A 25,347-nucleotide genomic window follows, 5' to 3' on the forward strand; every position below is an offset into this window, starting at 1 on the left:
GTGTGTGTGTATGTGTGTGTGTGTGTGTGTGTGTGTCAGATGCGGATCTGGTAGCCGTCGTTCAGCGTGCTGAGCTCTGGAGGTTTCCTCTCCACTGAGGCCGGTCTGAGGAGGAGAAGAAAACATCATTATCTATATATCTATAGATATAGATATATATTTCTATATATTTGGGGCCAGACCAAGGGGGCAGTTGTGGGTCTGAGAAGTGAAGTCACTTCCTCGTTCAACAAACTGCAATCCCCTCTTCTTCCTCTGGGGGCTGGTGTCAGAAAGCAGCATTCTCCATAGACCCCCATGTTAAAATCACCCACTTTACATCCTCAATAAACATGATCAAAGCCTGGTGTCAGAACGTTTTCTGGTCTCAATCGATAGTTTCTACCCCCGCACACACTCTGAGGGGGTTTAACTCTACCGTTTTACTGTTATTAGGTTAAAACTCTGGCCAATCAGGGCGCGGAAACGTTGAGTGACAGGTCCGAGCAGCTCCGTGGACAGCTGCTTCGAGGCCAGTGGGCGGGTTCTCGGCCGGCCAATCCAACATGGCGCTGTTCAGGCCGCCATGTTGGAGTCACAAAAACGACTCCCCAAAACCAATGGGTGACGTCACGGATGCTACGTCCATGTTTGTTACAGTCTATGGGCCAGACTTATAAAGACAACAGAGGTTAAGGTGGAAATGTTCCACCTTAAAGGAGAATTACAGTCATTTCCTAAATAACGCGACGAGCTCTGGGCTGTTTCCATATCAATGCATGTTAACAGAGTTTATACACACTCAGTGTTGTGTGGTGAGGAACTGGTGGATGTTGTAAAAAGCATGTGAAGTGATGTTTAGATCATTATAGAGGACAAAGTCACGGTTTTAAAGTTCTGCCTCCATTACTTCTCTGTTTAACTGCAGTGTAGCACAGCTAGCAGCTAACAGCTAGCAGCTAACAGCTAGCAGCTAACAGCTAACAGCTAGCAGCAGGAGAGCTAGGTGACTATGTAGAGCTACTTAGAAAATGAGCGGAATCCTCCTTTAAGGAGCCAGTTGAACATGTTGAGGACCAGAGGAGTTACTGTCACTTTAAGAGAAGAAGAGGAGGATGAAGGACAGAGAGGAAGAGGAAGAGGAAGAGGAAGAGGCAGGTCTGTGTGTGTGTGTGTGTGTGTGTGTGTGTGTTAGTAGTTGTTGTTGAGTCCAGAACCATAACAACATGTTAATATAATTCAGTGTAATGCTCCTTTAACCCACTCTCCTCACGGACAAAATGTGTCGAGTTTAATAAAGTTTAATTTGTATCAAGCAGCAAAACAAAAACATGAGATGTGTAGAGGTTCACACAGACACACACACACACACAGACACACACACACACACACACACAGTGCCACGTCAGCGTGTGTGTGTGTGTGTGTGTGTGTGTGTGGTGACTCTGCAGGATGGCTGCAGCTGCTGTCCAAGTCAGATTGTGTTACATCTCACCACAGCTGCTGGCACACACACACACACACACACACACACACACACACACACACACACACACACACACACACACACACACACACACACACACACACACAATGTTGATGTGTAGAGTTCATCTCTTCATCTCGTCTGTTCATTATCAGCTGATACATAAAAACATCGTTCACTAAAGGGATAGTTCAACATTTTGGCAAATTGGCCCATTGCCATAATCCCTATAGTCACAGCAGTAGGTTCATAAACTGGTAAATTGTGGTAAATTAAACAAAAAAAACTGGTAAATTCATGTAAAACCACTGATGCACGTTGCCTTCAGGGACAGTTTTTCATCAACAGTCTCTGTATTTCCCTCTAAAACAACTCTGTGTGGTAACGTTGTGTTATTATCTCATAGCATGGTGAATGTGCAGCTCACAACTTGTCCACCAGAGCGTTGTGGAGTTGTTGGATTGTGTATTTGATGAGTTTGATGACGAGGGAAACCAAGAAATCCCATAATGAGCCTCCGTAGCGTAGCTCTGAGCAGCTCACGGCTCTGCTCCGCCGTTCTAAAAACAGCTTGCACCGACAATTAAAGGTAACGAACCTACTGCTATGACTATAGGGATTATGGTGATGGGCCAATTTGACAAAATGTTGAACTATCCCTTTAAGAAGCTGAAAACAGACACAGATGACAGTTCCCAGTGTCAGCTGAACAGAGTAAGGACTTGTCTGCTCGGTGATAACGCTGAGCTGTCACCAACACACACACACACACACACACACACTCAAACACACACACACACACACTCAGACACACACACACACACACACACACACAGACACACACACACACACACACACCTAGGAGCGGTTGTTTCCATCAGTGTCAGAACAATAACTTCACCTTCAGTCTAAACTCTCCTTCAACTCACCGGCGACTTTGAGGACTTTTATTCTGAAAATCTCGTTAGCTGCACAAACAACAGGAACACACACACACAGACACACACACACACAGAAACACACATACACACACAGACTTACGATTTGTCTCTGCGGTGTGCGGTGCGTCGCTGCGGGCTGCTCTGGCGTCGCCGTGGAGACAGGGACTTCCCTCGGCTGCGCTCCTTGATGGGCGACTGAGCGCTGGACGACTTGAGGATCTGACAGGAAGAGGAGGAGCTTCACGTCACCATGGAAACTACACCAGTTTATCACTTAGATTAAGACAGTTATTCTTTGTATTACAAGTTTTGTCTAATTTAAAGTTAAAATATGTAAAATAGGCCATATCTAATTAAATATGCGCTAATTTGCATATACACTGCAAAAAATTCTACATCTTTCCAAGTATATTTGTCTCATTTCTAGTCAAAACTAAACTCTTTCCACTTCAAATAAGTCTCATTACCTAAAAATTAACTTGTTTTTAGATCATTTTCACTTGTTTCAAACTAATTTTCACTTGAAATAAGTAGTAAAATCTGCCAGTGAAAGCAAGTTGTTTTGTGTTTGTAATAAGAAAGAAAAACTTGCTCCACTATCAGATTTTTCTACTTATTTCAAGTGAAAATCTGCTTGAAAGAAGTAAAAAAGTGTCTAAAAACAAGCTGCTTTTTAATGATATGAGTCTTATTTTAAGTAGAATGAGATTTGTTTTGACTAGAAATAAGACAAATATTCTTGGTAAGATTTTTTTGAGTTTTTGCAGTGTATTTCCAGAACAGAAATCTGAACAATGGATAAAGCCACTTTGTTTTATCTTGTTGACATATTAGAGTCTTTAGTTTTTACAGAGGAGGATTGTGGATATCTCTTTTTATCACTCTGTAAATGAGAAAATACTGTCACCAGCCCTTTAAAACATCTAATGTCTCCATGTTTTTAGTAATAAAATGTTGTATAAATGAGGCTGTGAATGATATATCAACAATCCCCTCTGTAAAAACCTTCAGAATATGGACAGGGATCAAACTGTTGGTACCGTATTTAAAGATTCATTTGTATGTGGTTGTGATTAGACTTCGGTAAATACGTTTTTATGAAAGCAATATTTGATTTTTGCTAATAAAAAGCCAAATAAGCTACGTACTGTCCCTTTAATGTGGATTCCCTAACCTTTATTTCTACTATTTTGAAAGAAGACGTGTTATGGAAGCAAAAATAGCACAAAACCTCAAAGAAATGTATAGACCACCACTGCATGTTAGGCCACATCCCCCTCACGCCCATATTTGGATCAGCTGGGTGTTTGGGGGCGGAGTCAGAAACATAAACATGATCGTTTTAGTTTAAAGGAATCACAATAATATGAGACAGAGTGTTTCTCAGTTCAGCACAGAGGAACGGTGTGTGTGTGTGTGTGTGTGTGTGTGTGTGTGTGTGTGTGTGTGTGTGTGTGTGTGTGTGTCGTTAAGCCGTCAGTAGGAGGAGGAAACAGAGTTTTTCCTGGACAAAGAGTCAGGAAGTGGCTGATGTTTCCCAGCTGGTCACATTCATCATGTGGTGCTGGAAGATATGTGGGTCAGTGTGTGTCTGTGTGTGTGTAGGTGTGTGTTTATGTGTGTATATGTGTGTGTGTGTGTGTCACAGCTCTTGTTTTAGCTGGAAGCTTGAACTCCTCCTGACAAACTGAGTTCTCCTACGGCCAGTGAACACAACCTCAGCATGAACCTCCACCACATTCTCTGAAGGACGAGAGATCACCACAAAGTCTCTGAACAGCTGAACACACACACACACACACACACTAGGTACATGTATGTGTGTGACAGCTGCACGCTCACTGACCTACATATCCTGCTGACATGCATGTAACACACACACACACACACACACACACACACACGGTGTTCATGGGTTTGGTGTGTAAATCCTCAACAGCAGAGTTACAGTGAGTCCTGTGCTGAATGAAGATCCTCTCAGTCAGTCGGGAGTTGAACCGGCGATCCTCACCGCTTCAGGCATGTAGTCTACCAACATGGGAACGTGCTCTCAGTCTCTAGCCACCGAACATCCCATCATGAAACATTTACCCCTGACAACACACACACACACACACACACACACACACACACACACACACACACACACACACACACACACACACACACACACACACACACACACTCTTCTCCTCTATGTCCTGAATAACTCCTGACGTTCGTCCTGGTGGAAACAGCTCAGCTCACCGAACGCTGCCAGAGCTTCACCCATCTTCATCTTCATCTTTATCTGTCTCATCCAACTCTGGGTGAAATAATAATCACGTGATCATCAGCTCTGATCACTGATCACTACTGACTGGTTCCCATTTACACTTGTAGTATCGATTACTGATTGATCATTAGGGGTGGGAGAAAAAATCAATTCACATAAGTATCGCAATATTTTTTTTGATGATTTTTAATTCGATTTTTTTTTCAAAAATCGATTTATTTATTTGTTACGGCGTGTGTGTTTGTGTAGTTTTAACCATCATGAACAAAAGATTACGGGTTACGGAGCGCGTTTGTGTTGCGGTGCAGCAGAGAGGTGCAACACACTTAATAGATTCAAAAAGTTATTTAAAAATAATATTATTAATAAATATAAAACTGATTTATAAATACCAGTGTGCTTATAAACTGCTGTATGTAGAATATGCGTTTTTGTTGTTGTTGCTCTGTAAAAAATGTTTTAAATTGAGTGAACGAAAAATGTTAATTTAAGAAGGGTAGGCAAAATAAGCTGATGCTTCAGCCTACACCTTTTCGGTCAAAGTAAATTGATTTGCTTGTTGTGTTTTTGTTCTGATTTATTTTGTTTTGTATTTATACCTTTATATTTGTCTACTGTATTTGTTTTTATGAGACCGAAATAAACATACTAAACTAAAAAACGAGAGCTGGGACACCGGGGCGGGGGAAAAAGTAGTAGCTTATAGTCCAGAAAGTTTAGTTTTGATGTGAACAAAACTAAACCCCTTTAGGAGCCGTGTGTGTGTGTGTGTGTGTGAGTGTGTGTGTGTGTGTGTGTGTGTGTGTGTGTACCTTCATCCTCATGTCTCGTCCGTGCTTCTCCAGCTCCTTCCTCATCTCCTGAGCTCCCAGTCGCGCTGCGTTCAGCACCAGGTGCTTCCACTCGATTGGCTGGAAGACGTGAGGGTCGTGAGGCACGTACAGGCCGATCTTCACCTGGAGAGACGGACAGGGAGGGGGCGGGGCTTAGACACACCTTAAAGGGGAATTACAGTTTTTTTTTACAATCTGGACCTTATTTCTATTATAGACCCTTTCAGAGAGTATAAACAAAGACAGGTGTTACCAAGGATACTAATTAAGGCTCCATTCCATTTAGTGTACCAGAGCGTTTTCTAATGAGCCACACCTGTCTTTGTTTATACTCTCTGAAAGGGTCTATAAACTCCGATCATTTCCTCCCCCAGATAACTTTGGTGTCATTACAAGTGGTTGTGATGAAATGAGCTCCAGCCGAGAGGCGCGTATATCCGTATAATGGAGTCTACAGGGCAGCAGAATGCAGCCTCTAAATAACACATTATCTGCAGAGAAACTCCTTCATTTCACCAATATTTAGTTCTGATAGGCTAGTGCTATTCCCCTCTGAGTCCGGGGTTAGCTGTTATCAACATCCGGGGTCTGTAGGTTGACCTACTGACCTCTGACCTGGATGATGTCATCTCTGAGCGCCGCGCGGCTCATTCTGATAATAATCATTCTGCTTCGGCATTCGGGTCCATTTTTATCTCAACTAGCCGGAGCTTTAGTGAGTCCAGGTTGAGGAGAGGAAGCCTGTGGAAGCTGAACTTCATCCAGCTGCTCATTTTGTTCTGACAAGTCAGAAACACGCAGAAACCAACCGTAGCATTAGCGGTAGCAACAAGCTCAGAGATGACATCATCCAGGTCAGAGGTCAGTAGGTCAACCTACAGACCCCAGATGTTGATAACAGCTAACCCCGGACTCAGAGGGGAATAGCACTAGCCTATCAGAACTAAATCTTGGTGAAATGAAGGAGTTTCTCTGCAGATAATGTGTTATTTAGAGGCTGCATTCTGCTGCCCTGTAGACTCCATTATAGGCAAGGGAAGGCATCTTTATTTATATAGGAGCGCATTTCATACCAAGGCAACTCAATGTGCTTTACATAAAGACAAAACATTAAAAAAAAGAAGCATAAGACAGAATAAAAACAAACAAAACACTAAAAACAGAGTTAAAAGCAAGAGCAAATAAAAGTAAAATAAAAGAAAATAGATAAAGTTTTAAGTTCTCAGCTGTAAGCACGTGAAAAGAGAAAGAGAAATGATACGGCTGGAGCTCATTTCATCACAACCACTTGTAACGACACCAAAGTTATCTGGGGGAGGAAATGATCGTAGTTTATGATAGAAATAAGGTCCAGAATGTAGAAAACAGTAATTATCCTTTAACTCCTGCTCCTCCTCCTCCTACCTTCTTGAGCGTGTGCTGGTATCTCTTGTAGGAGCTCTCGAACTCGGCCACCAGCTCCCCCAGCGTGCGGTGGCTCAGCGGTTTGTCCATCAGGTCGGGCCGGCGGCTCATGCCCAGCGAGCCGTAGCGCCCGTTGCAGTACACGCCCAGAACCACGTGGTGGAAGCAGTGGCCCGAGAACTGGGTCTTAAAGCTGATGGGGAAGCGCTCCAGGGACGTCAGGCCGTTGGTCAGGTAGCTGCTCCACGCCGTCAAGGATCACTGTGTGTAGATGTGTAGTTGTGTGTAGCTGTGTGTAGCTGTGTGTGTGTGTGTGTGTAGTTGTGTGTGTAGGTGTGTGTAGTTGTGTGTGTGTGTGTGTGTGTGTGTGTGTCTTCCTGTCTGAATGAATCACTCTGATTCACTGTTGTTCTTTTATTTAACCACAAAAAACAAAGACGGAGCTCGATGAGAAAAGAGGATGTTGACTAATTCCACTAAGTGTGTGTGTGTGTGTGTGTGTGTGTGTGTGTGTGTGTGTGTGTGTGTGTGTGTGTGTGTGTGTGTGTGTGTGTGTGTGTGTGTGTGTGTGTGTGTGTTGCAGCTGCTTCAGTCTGACAAACATGAGTTATCACACAAACCAAACACCAACACATTGAGGCTTCAGAGAAGAGTTGTTTTCAACAGTTGTTCCTTATTTTGTAGATTATTGTTTCTGTGTTTCTTCCTCTCTCAGCCTCAGGAGTCTGATTTAAAGGGATAGTTCAACATTTTTGTCAAATTGGCCCATTGCCATAACCCCTATAGTCATAGCAGTAGGTTTGTTACCTTTAATTGTCGGTGCAAGCTGTTTTTAGAACGGCGGAGCAGAGCTGTGAGCTGCTCAGAGCTACGCTACAGAGGAGGCTCATTATGGGATTTTTTTGGTTTCCCTCATCACAAACTCATCAAATACACAATCCAACAACTCCACAACGCTCTGGTGGACAAGTTGTGAGCTGCACAATCACCACGCTATGAGATAATAACACAACGTTACCAGACAGAGTTGTTTTAGAGGGAAATACAGAGACTGTTGATGAAAAACTGTCCCTGAAGGCAACACGCATCAGCGGTTTTGCATGAATTTCCCAACACTGAAACACTCAGCAGCTCACAGTCTCTAGTTTTATCTGGGAAATAAATCCTTAGTGGGATCTGAAGAGTCAAACTGAGCTCTGGAAGCTGATGTCGTATCAGTATTTTCCAGCTTTTCCAGGATTTTACGACTTTTATCTCATTTTCCATGACGGTAGAACTAGTCAACCGTTCTCCTCTGATCAAGCAGCTCCACTGGACAGACAAGACTTCCTGGAGATGGAGGACGACGCTACAACACTACGACTTCACACTCTGAGATAAGAACAGAACTGGAGAAGGAATCAGAGCCATGTGCCCCCACTTCCTGCTCACACACACACACACACACACACACGGTTTGTTTACCTGTGATGTAACGTGAGTGAGTCTGATGCTGATGTCAGAGGTGCTGCTGCTTCCTGTCAGACTCTTTTATTTTGAAAAGCCAGACTGTGACACACAGAGAGAGCTGGTGTGACCGAGGATGAACCCTGAACATCCTGAGGAGACCAGACTGAACCAGACTGAACCAGACTAACAACACAACTCACACTGCCACCAGCTACAACCACTGTCTGTGTCCCTGTGTGTCCTCCTCCTCCTCCTCCTCCTCTTCCTCTTCCTCCTCCTCCTCCTCCTCCTCCTCCTCCTCCTCCTCCTCCTCTTCCTCCTCCTCCTCCTCCTCCTCCTCCTCCTCCTCTTCCTCCTCCTCCTCCTCCTCCTCCTCCTCAGGATGGGAGTTGAGAACCAGTTCCAGTTGGTTCAACCATCGACACACCAGTTACACACACACACACACACAGTTCGCTCTGTAACGGTAATAAAAGTTAAATGCGCTAATTGCACTAATTTGAACACATTAGTGCTAATTAAATACTGTATCTGGATCAGAGACCAGTTTTACGTGTTTCAGTCTCTTGTCAGTCAGTCATCTACCTGGTTCAGAGCTCAGAGACTCATAATAACTCAATACGATGTGTTGTTGACAGTGGAAACCTGTAAGGCTCTCTACTCTATCCTAGGGATGTTCGATTCTGCCCAAAAATAAAATCTCGATTTTCTACTCTGAAAAATCGATTTCCGATTACAATTACGATTGTTTTGTTAAATGACAAACTATTTTGTGTTCTGTTTGTGTCTTTTTAAATGGACCTAGAGTCTAATTTAATAAATAACTATCTATCTATCTATCTATCTATCTATCTATCTATCTATCTATCTATCTACTAGAGTAGAAAATCGATTTTTACGATTTCAAATAATCGTGATTACGATTTTAAATCAATTAATCGAACAGCCCTACTCTGTCCGCACATGAAATACACAGGAATCAATAAAGAATCAGATCAATAAGCAGAATCAATACAAATCTGACGAAGCAACAGGCAAAACGCGTTGTTCGCTGCTTTTAACCTTTGTTAATACATTGATTTGTCAATCTGCTCTAGTGTGCGCTGGGAGTTTTTTGATTTTATCAATAAAATCTCATGAATTCCTCCTGTGTGTGTGTATGTGCTGTGTGTGTGTCACCAGGTGTGGTCTGAGGGGAGGAGCCAGGTGAGAGCAGCTGTGGCTCCGCCCCCTCAGTGATGTCATAGCTAATGACTGGTCAGGTCGCTGTCACGCAGCCTGAACAATGGCAGCTGTGTGTGTATGTGTGTAAGCAGGGTGTGTGTGTGTGTGTCAGTGTGTGTCAGTGTGTGTAAAAGCAGCTGCTCCACCTGTGTGTGCAGCTCGGCCTCATAGCTCAGTGGTTAGAGCACTGGTCTTGTAAACCAGGGGTCGCGAGTTCAATTCTCGCTGGGGCCTGCACTCTTTTTATAGAGACAGAGAGTGTGTGTGTGTGTGTGTGTGTGTGTGTGTGTGTTGGGGCAGTGTCACATTTCACCGACCTCAGATCTCACACACACACACACACACGCTGACGTGACTGTGTGTGTGTGTAGGTCAGTCCAGGTCACAGAGGCAGATCTTCCTCCTCCTCCTCCTCTTTTTCTTCTCTGGGCCACAGTCGGTCCAGATTAAGATCACTGTCACCACGGCAACAGCACATGTCAAACTGGACCATCACACACACACACAGACACACAGACACACACAGAGACAAACCTCCTGTCTGCTGCTGTGAGAGCTGCAACATCAGATCTAGAATAGAGTATTTGGATCATTCGTACTTTGCTCGGCTTGGCAGCATCCGAGTGCCATTTTACTACTCGGATACTCCGCCTCAACGTGTCGCCTACAGCTGGATCATTAGTAGACGTGTTATCAGGTTAAATAAATACATTTTTGTGTGGAAAAACAAAGAAAAACTACAAGGCACTCTCCTGAGTTAATAAAAAATGCTTTTAATTAATCTGGCATTGTCACAATGACATGTTTAAAATGACTACGACGCGTTTCGGCATCAAGCCTTCATCAGGGAGTCAAACATGATGAAGGCTTGATGCCAAAATGTGAAAATAAAAGACATTTTTATGAACTCAAGAGAGTGCCTTGGAGCTTTTCTTTGGTTTTCCACATCCTCTCCAAAGAGCAGCTCTAGATTTGAGAAATTTGAGAGTCCACGTAGCGCTACTTGCTTTGAATATTTTCTGAAATAAATTATTGTATTCTTCTAAATGAAATTAAAATAAATGCACAGTCCTGTTTTGGAAGCAGGTCCCAGAGGGTAAACCTCAAAACGCCCCAGAGTTTTCATGTAAGGCAAGGAAAGGCAATTTTATTAGTATAGCCCGTTTTTACCACCAGTTTGTCTCAAAGGGCTTTACATCCCATCATAACAACATCCTCTGTCCTTAGGAAAAACTCCATGGAAAACCCTTTTAACAGGGAAAACCAGGGTAGGACAGAGGAGGGAGCCGAAATTCTCCCGTGGGAGACAAATAAAGTTGACTTTGACTTTTGACTTTGACGTGCAATAGATGTTGTTACAGACAAAATGCCCAAAATGAATCTTCAGGTAAAGGATGATGTCACAGCCTCAAGCCTGTGAATATTCTCATTCATCCAGGTCATACCGTAGTTTATCTCAAGGACATTTCAATCGAAAGCAACTGGACTTGGTGATTAGTCTAGGAAGACGTTTCACCTTCATCCAAGAGGCTTCACCAGTTCCTGTTGTTCACATCTGAAAAGGCTGAGACTGGTCCAACTATCTGGTGTGGAGATTCCGACATGAGAAATTGTTTTTAAATTAAATAAGTCTATATTTTAAGCTTGTTTGTAGTGGAAGCTCCCAGCACTGCTCTTCCTGGTCCGTCCAAATCTCGGAGGAGCTTCCGCTGCAAACAAGCTTGAAATATAGACTTATTTAATTTTTTTCTGAACAATTTCTCATGTTGGGGCTTCAATACAAGAGGGACATTACAGACGAGCAGCATGGAGGTATTTGGATGTTTTTTGGTGTGTCTTTTTGGACGAAGAAAAGTGAGCTCCGTTCTCAACCGTCATATGGACATGCACTGCTACGCCGAGACCCCCTGTAACTCAGAGAAGCCACGGAGGACTCTGAAACTTCTCCCAGCCCTTAGTCCACATGAGGGGGAGGAGATAATGAGTAGAAACTTGAATTTTGGGTGAACTATCCCTGTGAGGGCTTTCAGCGTGAGAATCCCTTTGTGCTCCGTGTGCCAACGACAGTCGTTAGAGTGACAAGCTCAACTCTCTGACATGTAACCTGAGACACACCACCACACCTAACACCAACAACAGCAGCAGTGGACTAACAGTCGGTCTGAATCTCCTGTTAAATCATCATCATCCTCATATTTTGCTCTGACTCGACTCCCATCAACATCTAATCTAATTTCCCAGCTTGTTGGGATCAGTAAAGTCTATCTGATCCATGCTGAAGCTGAATCTGAACCAACAGGTCAGTCTGGTCTCCATGTTCCTTCAGCAGCTCAGTGGGGCAGTGGTTTGCTCTCCTGCCTCCTAATGAGAGGGTTCTGGGTTCGATTCCCTCAGGAGGCAGAGTGTCTGAACCCTACGTGAACCTACAGTGACCTGTGACAGGCAGCTGTTGAACCACGTCAACATATTTCTGCTGACAACAGAGTCTCAGGCCTAGTCCACACGAGCCCGGGTATTTTTGAAACCGGAGTTTTGCTTCGCGTCCACACCAGTGGTGTAATAAAAACACTCCGTACACACGCAACCGTGAAATCCGCTACCAAGTGACGCAATGCACGTGTGGAAGGCTGTTTTAACCAATCAAAATACAGTGGAAACCGCTTGGATCAAAAGGCTTGGGACGGAATCATTTCTATACAAATGCTGTTTAAATAATTCGTTATCAAGAAATCCGCTTATAGTGTTCATTTTTGGTCATTTTATGGATGAAAACATGCGCAAAAACCATTTCAAAACTACGTGTTATTATAGCTTTATTTCACAGACTCCAAGTCCAACAATTAAATATTAATTAATTTAATAAAAATGTGTAGCCTATTTATTTTATTTTCGGCGGTGTCCCTTTGACGTGCACTGCTGCAGCAGCCTGCACATGTTGCTGCGCTGTGTCTTGACTCTTGTGCTGTGTGTTGTTGTTGTGCTGTGTGCGTCACCTGGCTGCTGAGCCACATGACTGTCTGTCGGTGCGGCGCAACTCTGGCTGTTGTGTTGTCTGTCAAAACATGGATGAATGAAACATATCCACTTTATACCGACCGCGGACGTCACGGATACATTTTCGGCTTTTGGCTCGTTCCTCATCTCCGCATAGGCTCTTTTTATCACTGCATGATGCGACCCCCCCCTCCCGTCGTACCCGGGACATAGGCTATTGCCTGTTCATTCATGAAAATCATCCCGAAAAACTCTCAATCAAACAAGGTGGGGAATAAGAAACTGCGGCGCTACTGTAGTAGTTCTGTAATTTTAAAAACACACCGGCAGCGGCCCAGCTGATCTGTAGCGTCACTTGTTACTGTAAATGATGCTGTGTGGAAAACCAGCTGTGGTCTGTGATTGAGGGTGAGTTTGGAGCTGACAAGAGGATCGCCCTGACGACCGTTTCGTTATATTTTTCTCATCGAAAAACTATACAAATAGCCTAGCATTTAGATGATGTAAAAAATAAAATAAAATAAAATAAAAAGTGATAAAAATCCACTTTGTCACCTCCATTTTTGCGAGCTCACCTGCAAACCGCTGCAAACAACCTCTGCAGCTGGCAGTGTTTACATCAGCACGTGTGCAGCTATGACGTAAACGAGTAAAACAATCACGGTTGCAGTGTCCACACGCACCCGGTGAAACCAACCCCGGCCGAAAACCCCACCCTGGACTCCGGTTTCAAAAAACCACGGTTTCAGGTTTCCAAAAGCACGGTTGCATGTGGACAGGACATACAACCGGGAACATATGTTCACGGTTTCAAAAATACCCGGGCTCGTGTGGACTAGGCCTCAGTCATCGACATCAGTCATTCTCCAAACTCAATCGATACCACGAGTAAAATCTAAAAAGCCCATGGACTTCTAAATTCACTCCTTTATTAAAAAACTGTTTCACATCAATCGTCAAGTCTCTAAGCTTCACTTTGCTTTAACAACTTCTCAAAACGTACAGAATTTAAAGGGGAACTGTGCAAGTCTGCTCGCTTTTCAGCTGTTCTGGTTACGCTCCTCTCCTCCATGTGCATTTGTTTTCAATGAAGCCGCCGAAAAATTAACAAAATGGAGCGGTGGATAACGTTACATAACATATACGATGTTACGACGTGTGTGTTTGTGTAGTCTTAACCGTCATGAACAAGAGATTACGGGTTACGGAGCGCTCTTGTGTCGCGGTGCAGTAGAGATGAGAACTGGGACACCGGGGCGGGGAGGGGACTGAGTAGCTACTACATAGATGTTGCAAGGTTGGTTTTTAATGAAGGTAAAAATGTAGCATAGCCACGGGAGAAATCCTGCTTAGTTCCTCTTTAAAGGACACGTATCATGTAAATGTCACTTTCTGAAGGCTCTCTAAAGGTGCATTCACACCGGACCTTTTATTGTTGTCGACAAGTTTACATATTAAGTCAATAGACCAGAGCGGCTTTTTTATGCAAATGAGAATGACTGATGCATCCTGGGTAATTTAGGGGCAGCGCCCGGCATCCCTCCATTGAAAAGTTCAGCCTAACTGGCTTCTTGACAAACTAAGTAACAAAAAGTTGTCTATTAACAGGCTGTTTACAGACAACACTGAGCCAAAACCTCCCGGTGATTCCACCAAATACGTGTAGATGTCTGGGTCAGACATTTCTGGCCACTGTGTGGAGTCACTGATCACTGTGGGAGGCTAAAGGAGCATACCGCTAGATTCATTCACTGTAATTTTTCAAGATAGCGTGAACGGTGGGTTTCAAAGAGGGTGTCAAAATAATTATGAGACATAGTGCTACAAAAGAAACAAAAAATAAAACATTCAAATTGATTGTTAGTTAGTCTACGCTCCATCAAAACACAAAAAGCCACTGAGTGCAATTTAAAAATGCCGGGTGCTGCCCCTAAATTACCCAGGATGCATCAGTCATTCTCATTTGCATAGAGATGCCGCTCTGGTCTATGCAAACGGGCGACAGAGCGAAAAATCGCTTGTCGCTCGAGATGAGAAATCCCAAGTCGACGTAATTTCTCTGGCCGCCAGTCGCTCGTCGCTCAGCGCTGATTGGCCGCCGTAATCCCGGTGGTGCCGGTGTAAAGAGAGAAACTTGGCGGTGGGCATGACGCCATCAACCTGACGAGCGACTGCAGCTGAGCGACAGAGCGACGACAGAGGAGCGATACGAGCGACAGCTACAAAGCACCTTTAGATACAGCAACAGTATCTGGCTGTTTGTCTTCTGACCACAAAATGTGAAAATGACATAAAATCAGTTGTTAATGTTCAGGCTCCTGAGGTTGAAACTCTTGTGAGAGGACGATGACATCGACTTGGTTCCCAAATATCTGTTTCCATGACAACCCAGCTACATACAACATAGGCTACATAGGCCTACAACATACGTGTTAATCTGTAGTGAAAAGCTTCACACGCTGCTTTAAACCCTCGGCTCCACTGGATGAGACGGAGCTCTGTGTGTGTGTCTGTGTGTGTGTGTGTGTGTGTGTGTGTGTGTGTGTGTGTGTGTGTGTGTGTGTGTGTGTGTGTGTGTGTGTGTGTGTGTGTGTGTGTGTGTGTGATGGGGAGGGGGGAGTTAAACTTTGAAGTGGGCTTGTTGCCAGGCAACACGGTTCAGCGAGAGGCGGGAAGGGTGGCAGTGGTGGGTGGATGGTTGATGGTGGTGGGGGGGCATTAGGATATAAGAGCTACATTACGGTGCTACATTATGTCTTATTGATTTCACCCACTGATAACAGTGTGTGTGTGTGTGTGTGTGTGTGTGTGTGTGTGTGTGTGTGTGTGTGTGTGTGTGTGTGTGTGTGTGTGTGTGTGTGTGTGTGTGTGAGAAGGATACATTCCCAGGATGACGGCTTCCAGGCATTTGATTGGCAGAGACTCTCTGATCATCTCCCTCGCTGTCTCCATTAACCTGGAGGGAGGAGATATTATTGTTGAAGCAGTTGTTCAGTTTCCTGCAGCGACGTCAGGAAGTCACATGACCTCTGCTCCTTTAAAGGACAATTCCGGGCAAATTCAACTCGGGACTGTATGTTCCTAACATTTTAGGTCTAACAGAAGGAATCTGAAGGTTTTCAGTTTAATCGCTCCTGTTTTTGCGGTAGTTGTGTCTGTGCCCGCATCGCCACGGCAGCGATGAATGGGAAATGAAAGTTTATTTACTTCAAGCAAGTCCAGAGTTGGTGTGTTCACTGCAAAAACTCAAAATGTTTTCAAGAATATTTGTCTTATTTCTTGTCAAAATGTCTCATTTCTAGTCAAAACTAATCTCTTTCCATTTAAAATGAGACTCATCACCTAAAAATGAACTTGTTTTTAGATCATTTTCACTTGTTTCAAACACATTTTTACTTATAATAAGTAGTACAAGAATCTGAAAGCGAGTTTTTTGTGTTTGTAATAAGAAAGAAAGTGAAAATCTGCTTGAAAGAAGTTAAAAAGAAGCTAAAACAAGCTACTTTTTATGTGATGAGTCTTATTTTAAGTAGAATAAGATTAGTTTTGACTAGAAATGACATTTTGACTAGAAATAAGACAAATATTCTTGGTGAGATTTTGAGTTTTTGCTGTGTTTATGACACAAACAGGAGCGTCAACTTGGGTTTCGCGGCTTGCTTGAAGTGAATAAACTTCTGGCTGCATGTTTGAGTCTCCATCTGACGCTGTCTGTGGCTTTGAGGGATGGAAACAGCCTAAGCAGCAGAACTTCAATCCGCTCCCTTTCATTCATCGCTGCCGTGGCGACGCGGGGACAGACCATAACTACCGCAAAACAGGAGACATTAAACTGAAAACCTTCAGATTCCTTCTGTTAGACCTAAAATGTTAGGAACATACAGCCTGAGTTGAATTTGCCCGGAATTGTCCTTTAAAGGTGGAGGTCATGAGGTGATGATGTCATAAGGTCATGTGACAGGCATCCACTCACCCACACAGAGGACGACTCTTCTTGATCTCAAAGAACTGTGTTCCTGTGTGGTTGTATCTGAGGGTTAGGGTTAAAGATCATCATCATCATCATCATCATTAAATAAACTCCTCTTCCTCGTGTCGTCATGGCGACCTGCTGCGGCGGTCACGTTGCCGTGGTAAAAGGATACTGCAGGGCCTTCATGTAGTTCTGCACGGCCACCAGCCAGTCGGGGACGGACATGGAGGGTCTGAAGGACGGGACGGAGGGGACGGGAGGCTGCAGGAGGGAGACACAGACATTCACCATCAGGACAAAACACCTTTATGGTTTATTAAATTACGTTTTTACTGTTTTAATTTTGGAAATTCTGTTTTTTCCTTTTTAAAGCAACACTAGCCTATATTGTTTTTTTCGACCTTAAAATAATGTTTCTAATGTTTCGGCCCGATATCAGGAATTTATGACGTCATTAAGATAAATTCGATATCATAACAAATAGCCATGATAAGATTTAGTTTTATATTCTTACATTATTTTAAATCAAGCCTCTCACTTCTACATGAGACCTGAACAGCTGCAGTGAACGCTGCGTTCAAGTGACCTCGGTACAATCGGAAAAACAACTTTCTGACTCATCAGAATACTCCCTCATGCCGGAAAACAACTCATTAACTCGGTCATAACTTTGCCGACTTTACTTGATATCAACATCTTATCCACAGTATTTTACCCATTAGCCAGTGTGTTACACATAAACCATAGAGAGCCGAAGCAGAAGCAGGAAGTAACGGCCCCATGGGACCTCAATTCGAAAAAAGGCTCCATAGAAATGAACGGGACTCCAAGTTTTATTTTGTGATCCGATTGAATTGTGCCATTAGAAAAAAATCTGTCCTCTACCTGTTTAAAACATCACGTTTCATGAAGAGAAATCAGCAGTTTGTTGTAAAACTATTGTAAAATAAAACTCAGAAGAATCCGTAACCAGAAAAACTACAAGTCGCGTAGGTGACGTCACCATGGCGACCACATGGCGTCCTTTCCTGTGTCAGTTGGTGACGTTACTTCCTGCTTCCGCTTCGGCACTCTATAGAAATATGAACATGAAAAGGTCTGAAGAACGGCTCGCAAACCAGGAACTGGGAACTTCCGTCAACACGTGAACGCAGCACAATGACGTGCAGACTACGTTTGCAAACAGAGAACATGACAGCGGTTTTTAAAGCTACGAGGACGACGCTAAAGACGCTATAGCAACATAAAGCTAACTGTAAGAAGCCATCAGGACACAAACATGACAAAGACAACTCTCTCTCTCTTCCTTGAGATAAAAACAACCACACAACTGAACCTCATTTACTTTAGTGAAGAGTTATTATTCATTTGTATGGAAGCAGCAGAGCAAAAATCCTTTAAACTTTATTTTTTTTAAAACTTGTGGAATGCACTTTTTCCACTTTGCATTTATTTGGTAACTTTATAATCAGTGTAATGATGAGTAAAACATTTTTAACTGTTTATAAACTACATACTAATGAGTATTCACGTGTTATAAATGATGAATTCAGTATTTAACGCTTAACTAATTAACTTAATACTGTGTACTTATTACAAAGTGTTACCGTTTATTTTAAATCCTGATGCAAAATCAGTTGTAGAGGCCTTTATTTTTATATCAATCCGCAATGCACTTCATTTATTTAAATAGATGTTCATTTAGATATCAAGACGTTTAGTTTGATATCTTTAGCAGATGTTTGAAAGGCTTGATAATAGAATATCTTAATTTAAAGAGTCAAAACTGTTTTACTATCGGTATCGGTTTAAAAAAAGAGTTATTGTGCATCTCTACTGGATATAAACATCTGGTGTGTGTGTTTGTTGAGTGTAACCAGTGTGTGTAACCACCAGTGTGTGTAACCAGTGTGTAACCAGTGTGGTGAGGCTGCGGCTGCTGTTGTGTTTCAGTCCGACCTCGACCACAGGAAGTGACCTCATCCTCCACTGAGTCGGCTCAGGAAGGATGAGGTCACTTCCTGTTTCTGCTGCTTGTTGACACCGAGGCAGGAAGTGGCTTTAACACACACACACACACACACACACACACACACACACACACACACACACACACACACACACACACACACACACACACACACACACACACACACACACACACACACACACACACACACACACACACACACACACACACACACACACACACACACACACACACAGTAAAGCTTCTGGGTCGGATGAAGGAGCAGCAGGTCGGTCACACACCTCACCTGTCACCACGACAACAACAACAACAGCTCCAACATCGTCACCATGGTGACACAGGTGACTCCTCCTCCTCAGTTCAGACTGGTAATTAATCTGTCTACTCCTCCTCTTCCTCCTCCCTTCCTGTTTACCCCCACTCCTCTTCCTCCTCTGTTATCACCTCCTCCTCCCACAGTCACAATCTTTCCTGTTTTCTTTAAATCTGGTTTCTCCAGCTCCAGGACCAGAGGGAGGAGGAAGAGGAGAAAGGGTAGAAGGAGAAGAAAGAGAAAGAAGAAGAGAAGGAAGAGAAAGAGGAGAGAGGAGACGAAAGAGAAAGAAGAGGAGAAGGAGACGAAAGAGGGAGAGGAAAAAGGGGAGGAAGGGGAGAAAGGGCAGAAGGAGAAGAAAGAGAAAGAAGAGGAGAAGGAGAAGAAAGAGGAGGAAGAGGAAGAGGGGAAAGAGGAGCGAGGGGAAAAAGGGGAGAAAGGGTAGAAGGAGAAAGAGAAAGAAGAGGAGAAAGGGGAGGAGGAGAAAGAGGAGAGGGGAGGAGGAAGAGGAAGAGGAGGAGAAAGAGAAAGAAGAGGAGAAAGGGGAGGAGGAGAAAGAGGAGGAGATGGAAGAGTGGGAGGAAGAGGAGAAAAGGAGGGAGAAAGAGGAAGTGGAGGGCAGAGAAGAAAGAGGATAAGGATAAGAAAGAGGAGGAAGAGGAAGAGGGGAGGAAGAGGAGAAAGAGAAAGAAGAGGAGAAGGAAGAAGAGGGGAAAGAGAAGAAGGAGGAGGAGGAAGAGGAGGAGATGGAGGAGAGGAGGAGAAAGAGAAGAAAGAGGAAGAGAAAGAAGAAGAGGAGATGATCCAATCAGATCAGTGTAACAGTGAACTGATCAAACCGTTTCCACCTGAGAACAAACAACCTGATTATAACACACTGAACCTGTGTGTGTGTGTGTGTGTGTGTGTGTAGATGACATCATCACATCTGGACTAATCTGCATCTGGACCAGAACCAGAACTCTGTGTCCCGGCCGGCGCCGTAATCTGGACCTCAAGGTCACCGCCACACACCTGTCGCCTGTCTCACACACACACACACTAACTACACACACACACACACACACACACACACACACACACACACACAGCGTTACTCTTGTTTCCTGGCAGCTGCTTCAGTTTTTCCCTCTTGGTTTCCAGAGATTATCCAGCACCATGATTGTATTACAGGGATTATTCTGTCCCGGTGCCAACACACACACACACACACACACACACACACACACACACACACACACACACACACACACACAGTGTCAGGTTACACATCAACAATACAAACTGTGTGTGTGTGTGTGTGTGTGTCCTCCTGTCCAGGTCGACATCATGGGACCAGGTCGCCGTCGCCAACCAGGTCACTGATGACCTCACGGCCAATTAGCAGCTAAACCTTCCTCCTCCTCCTCCTCCTCCTCCTCCTCCTCCTCCTCCTCGAGCTTTCACCCAAATCTCTGACAGGAAACTACGAGTGTGAGATGATGACGTGCTTCATGTGTGTGTGTGTGTGTGTGAGTCACCTACTGTTGAGATATTAAACTATTAAACTGAATAAAGAAGTGGTTCATATTTTCTGGATGAAAATGATTAATAAAATAAATGGCAGCAAATGCAGCTGTTAAAGGGACAACGAGGAGTTTCTATTTGGTTATAAAAAGTCTGATATTAATGTGGATGAATCTCCGTTACCACTTGTTAATGGTCCATTTTAGATAAATCTATGGTTTTGTCTCTATGGTTATTTTGTTATTATTAGTGGTGGTGGAAATGCTGGGCGAGCCGACCAGCGTTTCTTTACTTTCGGTTTCGTGGCGAGTCATGAGAATAACGCCGCCGAATCTCCGTTTATGGTGGGAACTACGACGGTATGTGATCGTCTTCCAACCTCTGACTTTAATTCTTGATGAATGAAAACATGAGTCTGTCTTGCACCGGTCAAAGAATTTCACGGTGCGGAGGCTCATAAATGTAGTGTGGAAACACTTCACTTTAACAAAACTCCTCATTGTCCCTTTAATATTCTATTGTTGTTATTAATCAATAATACTGATTGAATCTTGTAATACGTCTACATTATAAAATGGAAAGGTGAAATCGGCTACTATTCTAAAGCCTTATGCTGCGTTCCAGGCTTTTGATCCCGTAAGTTACGACTGAAAGTGAAAGTTAAAGTCACTATAACGGCAGTCAAACTCGTAACTTCCATCCTGTGGTATAATGAAACGTCTACTACGGCCTGTCGTGGTGTAGCTATTGCTTTAATATATCCCCCAGTATTCTGTGTGTGTGTCGGTGACATAAAGAAGAGTCTGTGTGAAACTGGGTCAAAGGTCACGATCGGCGATCAATCGACAGAGACTCTCAGCATCTGTGTTCAAGAAGAGACGACGTTTTACAGACCATAATAATCATCATCATCCTGTGTGTGAGTGTTCAACTAACCTCACTACAACTGAGCAACTTACTCCTGGCAAGATGTTGTTTGACAAGAGTGAGGAAGAGGAGGAGGAGGAAGAAAAAGAAGAGAAGGAGAAAGAGGAAGAGGAGGAGAATGAAATAGAGCAAGAAAAGAGGTAGAGGGAAAAAAGGAGGAGAAAGAGGAAGAAGCGGAGGAGGAGGAGGAGGAGGAGGAGGAGCAGCAGAGTCTGGATCAAAGAGTTGTCTGTAGCTGCTGTGACGCTGTCGTCATGTGAACGGCCACCGGCTTCGATTTCACGCCTCTGACACGAAGATGAATCATTAACATGAACTTCCTGTTTCTGAGTCTCTACGTGTTCACGGACCAGAACCAGAACCAGTTCCTAACCGAGCCGATACTAAACCAGGACGTGGACCGGCTGTCTTGTCACTGGAAGAGTCAAGAGCGCGACGTCCGACACGGGAATCAAACCTGCTATTTTTAAAAACACACAGCACCAGCAGCAGCAGCAGCAGCAGCAGCTTCCACTGATCTGGTCTGAGACTGTTGTTGTTCACTAAAACTAAAACTAGCAGTGGATAAATAATCTAGTAAACTGAAATAAAAATAAAAAACAGTTTTTCCAAAAAGGAGAAGTGAATGGAACCTGATGAGGACTGATGAGAACATTATGGGATAGATGCAACTAAAAGGGAAAAAGAGGTCTGACAGAGGCTTTCTCTTAAAACCTGAAAAACTACAACTAAGACTAAATAAAAACTACAAGTAAGACTAAATAAAAACTAGTCAATTCCTCTCAAATAAAAAATAAACTAATGCACATTTTAAAACTATAATAACCCTGGTTCTTTCACATAAGTTACAGTAAATGACGGTTTTGCAGAAAACCACACTGAGGTCCATCTGAGTCTCCAAACCAGAAACATTTGTAAGAACACCAGAAAAAAGTCGCTAGATTTGTCGCTACTAGTCGCTTTTGACAAAATAAAGTCGCCAAGAGGGGTTGGAAAGTCACCACGTTTGCAACACTGCTTCTGACCGACCAAGACCGGTCTAGTGTAAACAGACCCGGGTTTTGCGCTCTCACCTTGGGCAGGTAGGCGGCGTTCCGTACCCGGTCCACCATCTCCTGGCCCTCGGGGTGCACGGCGGCCACGTGGGCCCACATCCGCTCCCAGGTGAGGCCCTCGATGGGGAAGCCGGTCCGGTTGACGTAGAACAGCACGCCGCCGTCCTTCTCCTCCTCGTCGCCGGGGGAGCGCGGGCCGTTGTTGGGCGGCGAGGCCGAGGACTCGTCCCGCGTGCCGCCGCTGCCGCTGCTGCAGCGCAGGAGGCAGTGGGAGCTGGAGCTCTTGGAGCGGCCGTGCCGGCTCAGCTTGGCCGGCGAGGTGCCGGTCCGGCTCGGGGAGGTGGGCCCGGTCATGGCTCCCCACCCGGAGGAGGAGGAGGAGGAGGAGGAGGGAAGAAGGGCAGTGCAGGGATTCTTCCTCCAGCTAACACAGCTCCTCTTGCTTCCAGCTACAGTACATTTTGATCTTCAGGGAAAAACCTGCAGGGAAATAAAAAAAAGAAAAGAAAAAACCCTCAAACTTCAACCTCACCGGAACATGTTCTGCATCCAGATCAGACCTGCAGCAGGACCTGGTCTGTCTGTGCTGCAGGATCATCACGCCACTCTGCCTCCACACAGCTCCACACACACACACACACATCTGTCCTCTGATGATCCCATTAAACCTCATTCTATAACATTTCCATATTTCGCACATTCTGTGACATAAACTGTAAAAACTGTCTTGTCTGTAACAACATCTCTGTCCCGTCTGTCCGTCCTGGGTGAGGGATCCCTCCTCTGTTGCTCACCCTGAGGTTTCTCCTGGTTTCCCCTGTTAAAAGGGTTTTCCATGGAGTTTTTCCTCAGTCGATGTGAGGGTCTAAGGACAGAGGATGTTGTTACGATGCCATGTGAAGCCCTTTGAGACAAACTGTTTGTAAAAACGGGCTATACAAATAAAATCACCTTGCCTTGCCTATAGTCTCTGGTCTGATTCTAGCTGCTAACGATAATAAAAACAAGAGAAGATTAGTTCTGATTCAATGCAAATTTCATTGCCCCTTCAGAAACAAACCCCCCTCCACTTCCTGGTTACTCCTCTGTGTATGTTAGCAACGTATAGAAACATGTCATATAGAGCAGGTATCAGGAGAGACAGCTCACATACCATATTTTTAATTGATAATGTTTATAAGTGATTAAACCTACAAAGACACAACACTCTTTGTTTTTAAATATCTTTTACTATCTATTGATATTACATGTCGATTTATTGATATCTAGCAGATTACCTGACTTAAAGGTCAAGAAAGTTCACAACACAAAGTTTATGTCAAACTACAATAAGTGTGTGAATGTTTCCACATTCAATGATAAATTATGTTAAATAACCATGATCTCAATATTGATAAAAAATAAAAATAAAAATTTTGATCATGGATTTTTGCTATAGCTAATGGAGCAGCTGAACTAGATAGTAGTATAATAATAGTGTTACAGACCAATATGAAGCCTTTAGGAGCAACAGTATTATGATTAAGTATTACAGTAAGATAGCCTACTAAGAATTAGAACAGAATTATGTTGTTGTTTTTTGTTTTTCACTCGCTAATGTTTCCTTGTAGTAGCCTAGCTACTGTTTGGTAGCCTACCTTTTCTTTTACATGTTGGAAATAAAAAATAAAAAACAACTACTCACTAACTAACAATCCACTAACTCTGATTTCTATCACATAAATCCTGTAATAAATGTAAAGAAAATTAAAAAATATATATAACAACCGTATGACTAACTAACACTACATTCAACAATTTAGCACGTTAGTTTTTTTTGTTTGTTTGTTTTTAGCTCAAATCATATTATTAAAGACATGAAATCACAAATAAAAACAGTTAAAAGAGGACATACTGTGGTTGAAGTCCTGTTGATTGGTTTCAATGGACCAATAATGTCACTTATCCAACACGATGAACGCTACTAAAAAAGCCGTTACTCAAACTGACAGAGCAGTTAGTTGCCATAGGAACAACGACCGTTAGTTACTTGGTTAAAACTCACCGTTGTCTTCCACCGGGGCTCCTCTACACACAGCGTCCGGTCTAAGAGGCTTTGGACGCGGACAGCAGCACGCAGCGATCCGCGGTAGCTCCTCATTCATCACACGGCGTCTCGGTGCCTCCAGCCCGGGCTCTGTGGAGTCTAGTTTCGGTCGGAGGAGGAGGCTTTAGTAACTTCACCTCCCTCCTCCTTTACCGCTACTGCTTCTGCTGCTGCTGCTGGTCAAGCTAGCGACGGCTAACGGCCGCTGGGCGGGAAAGGCACAAGACTCCTCTTCAAAATAAAAGCGCTGCGTTTGTTGGCGATCCCACGTAAAACCAACGAGAGGAAGATGATGAATCCGTAAATCCACGGTAAGTTCATAAACACATCACTTCTTTCTGTGTAGAGGATTGTAAGTGTAACAGTAAAAACGCCACCTTGTTGATTTTAACCGAGAGAATCCGCGGCTCACTGACTAGATGCCGCCTTCTGCTTCTTTGCGTATGTCAACAGCGCCGCCATCTTGGGACGGGGTTTCTGACCATAGACTACATACGTCTGACAAGCAGTCAGACCCGATGAGACCCTTGTAGAACAAATTTTAGTGTATTCATGCATGTGGGTGTGTGTCTGAGTATATAAGTGTATGTTTAATACATTTTTTAAAAAAAAGATAACATTCAAAAAAAATTGTTGTATCATAAATATATGTCTGACATTTATAATAAACCAAACGGCTTGAAAATCGGTTGAATGTTCAGTGAACTGTGGCGATTTTAATCGTTGATAGACCTCTGCCTCTGTTGACTAATGCAGTAAGTAGACACGGCTTCCCCCGACCCAAGATGGCGGCCGCGTTGACACATCCTTCCAATGCACAGCAGCGTCAGAAGCGGTATCTATTTGTATATAGACCGATCTATGGCGTAAAACGAGAGGAAGAATCCGTAAATCCAGGGTAAGTTCATGGAT

The 25,347-nt window shown here is 43.8% G+C and overlaps 1 protein-coding gene across 1 annotated transcript; it reads right to left on the minus strand.

Annotated features, from left to right (window-relative positions):
• vash2 (vasohibin 2) lies at nucleotides 1-24,689 on the minus strand. Its single transcript, XM_084000833.1, has 9 exons — nucleotides 24,394-24,689; nucleotides 22,368-22,829; nucleotides 16,731-16,819; nucleotides 16,559-16,615; nucleotides 15,467-15,541; nucleotides 6,919-7,156; nucleotides 5,494-5,637; nucleotides 2,507-2,625; nucleotides 1-105 (listed from the first exon to the last, which is right to left on the minus strand). Exons 2-9 carry the CDS (start codon nucleotides 22,701-22,703, stop codon nucleotides 36-38), a joined length of 1,128 nt encoding a protein of 375 aa, XP_083856959.1. The 5' UTR covers nucleotides 22,704-22,829; nucleotides 24,394-24,689; the 3' UTR covers nucleotides 1-35.
• Nucleotides 24,690-25,347: the final 658 nt, after the last annotated feature.

The sequence above is a fragment of the Trachurus trachurus genome (assembly GCF_905171665.1).
Source record: "Trachurus trachurus genome assembly, chromosome: 24".
NCBI classification, from domain to species: domain Eukaryota; kingdom Metazoa; phylum Chordata; class Actinopteri; order Carangiformes; family Carangidae; genus Trachurus; species Trachurus trachurus.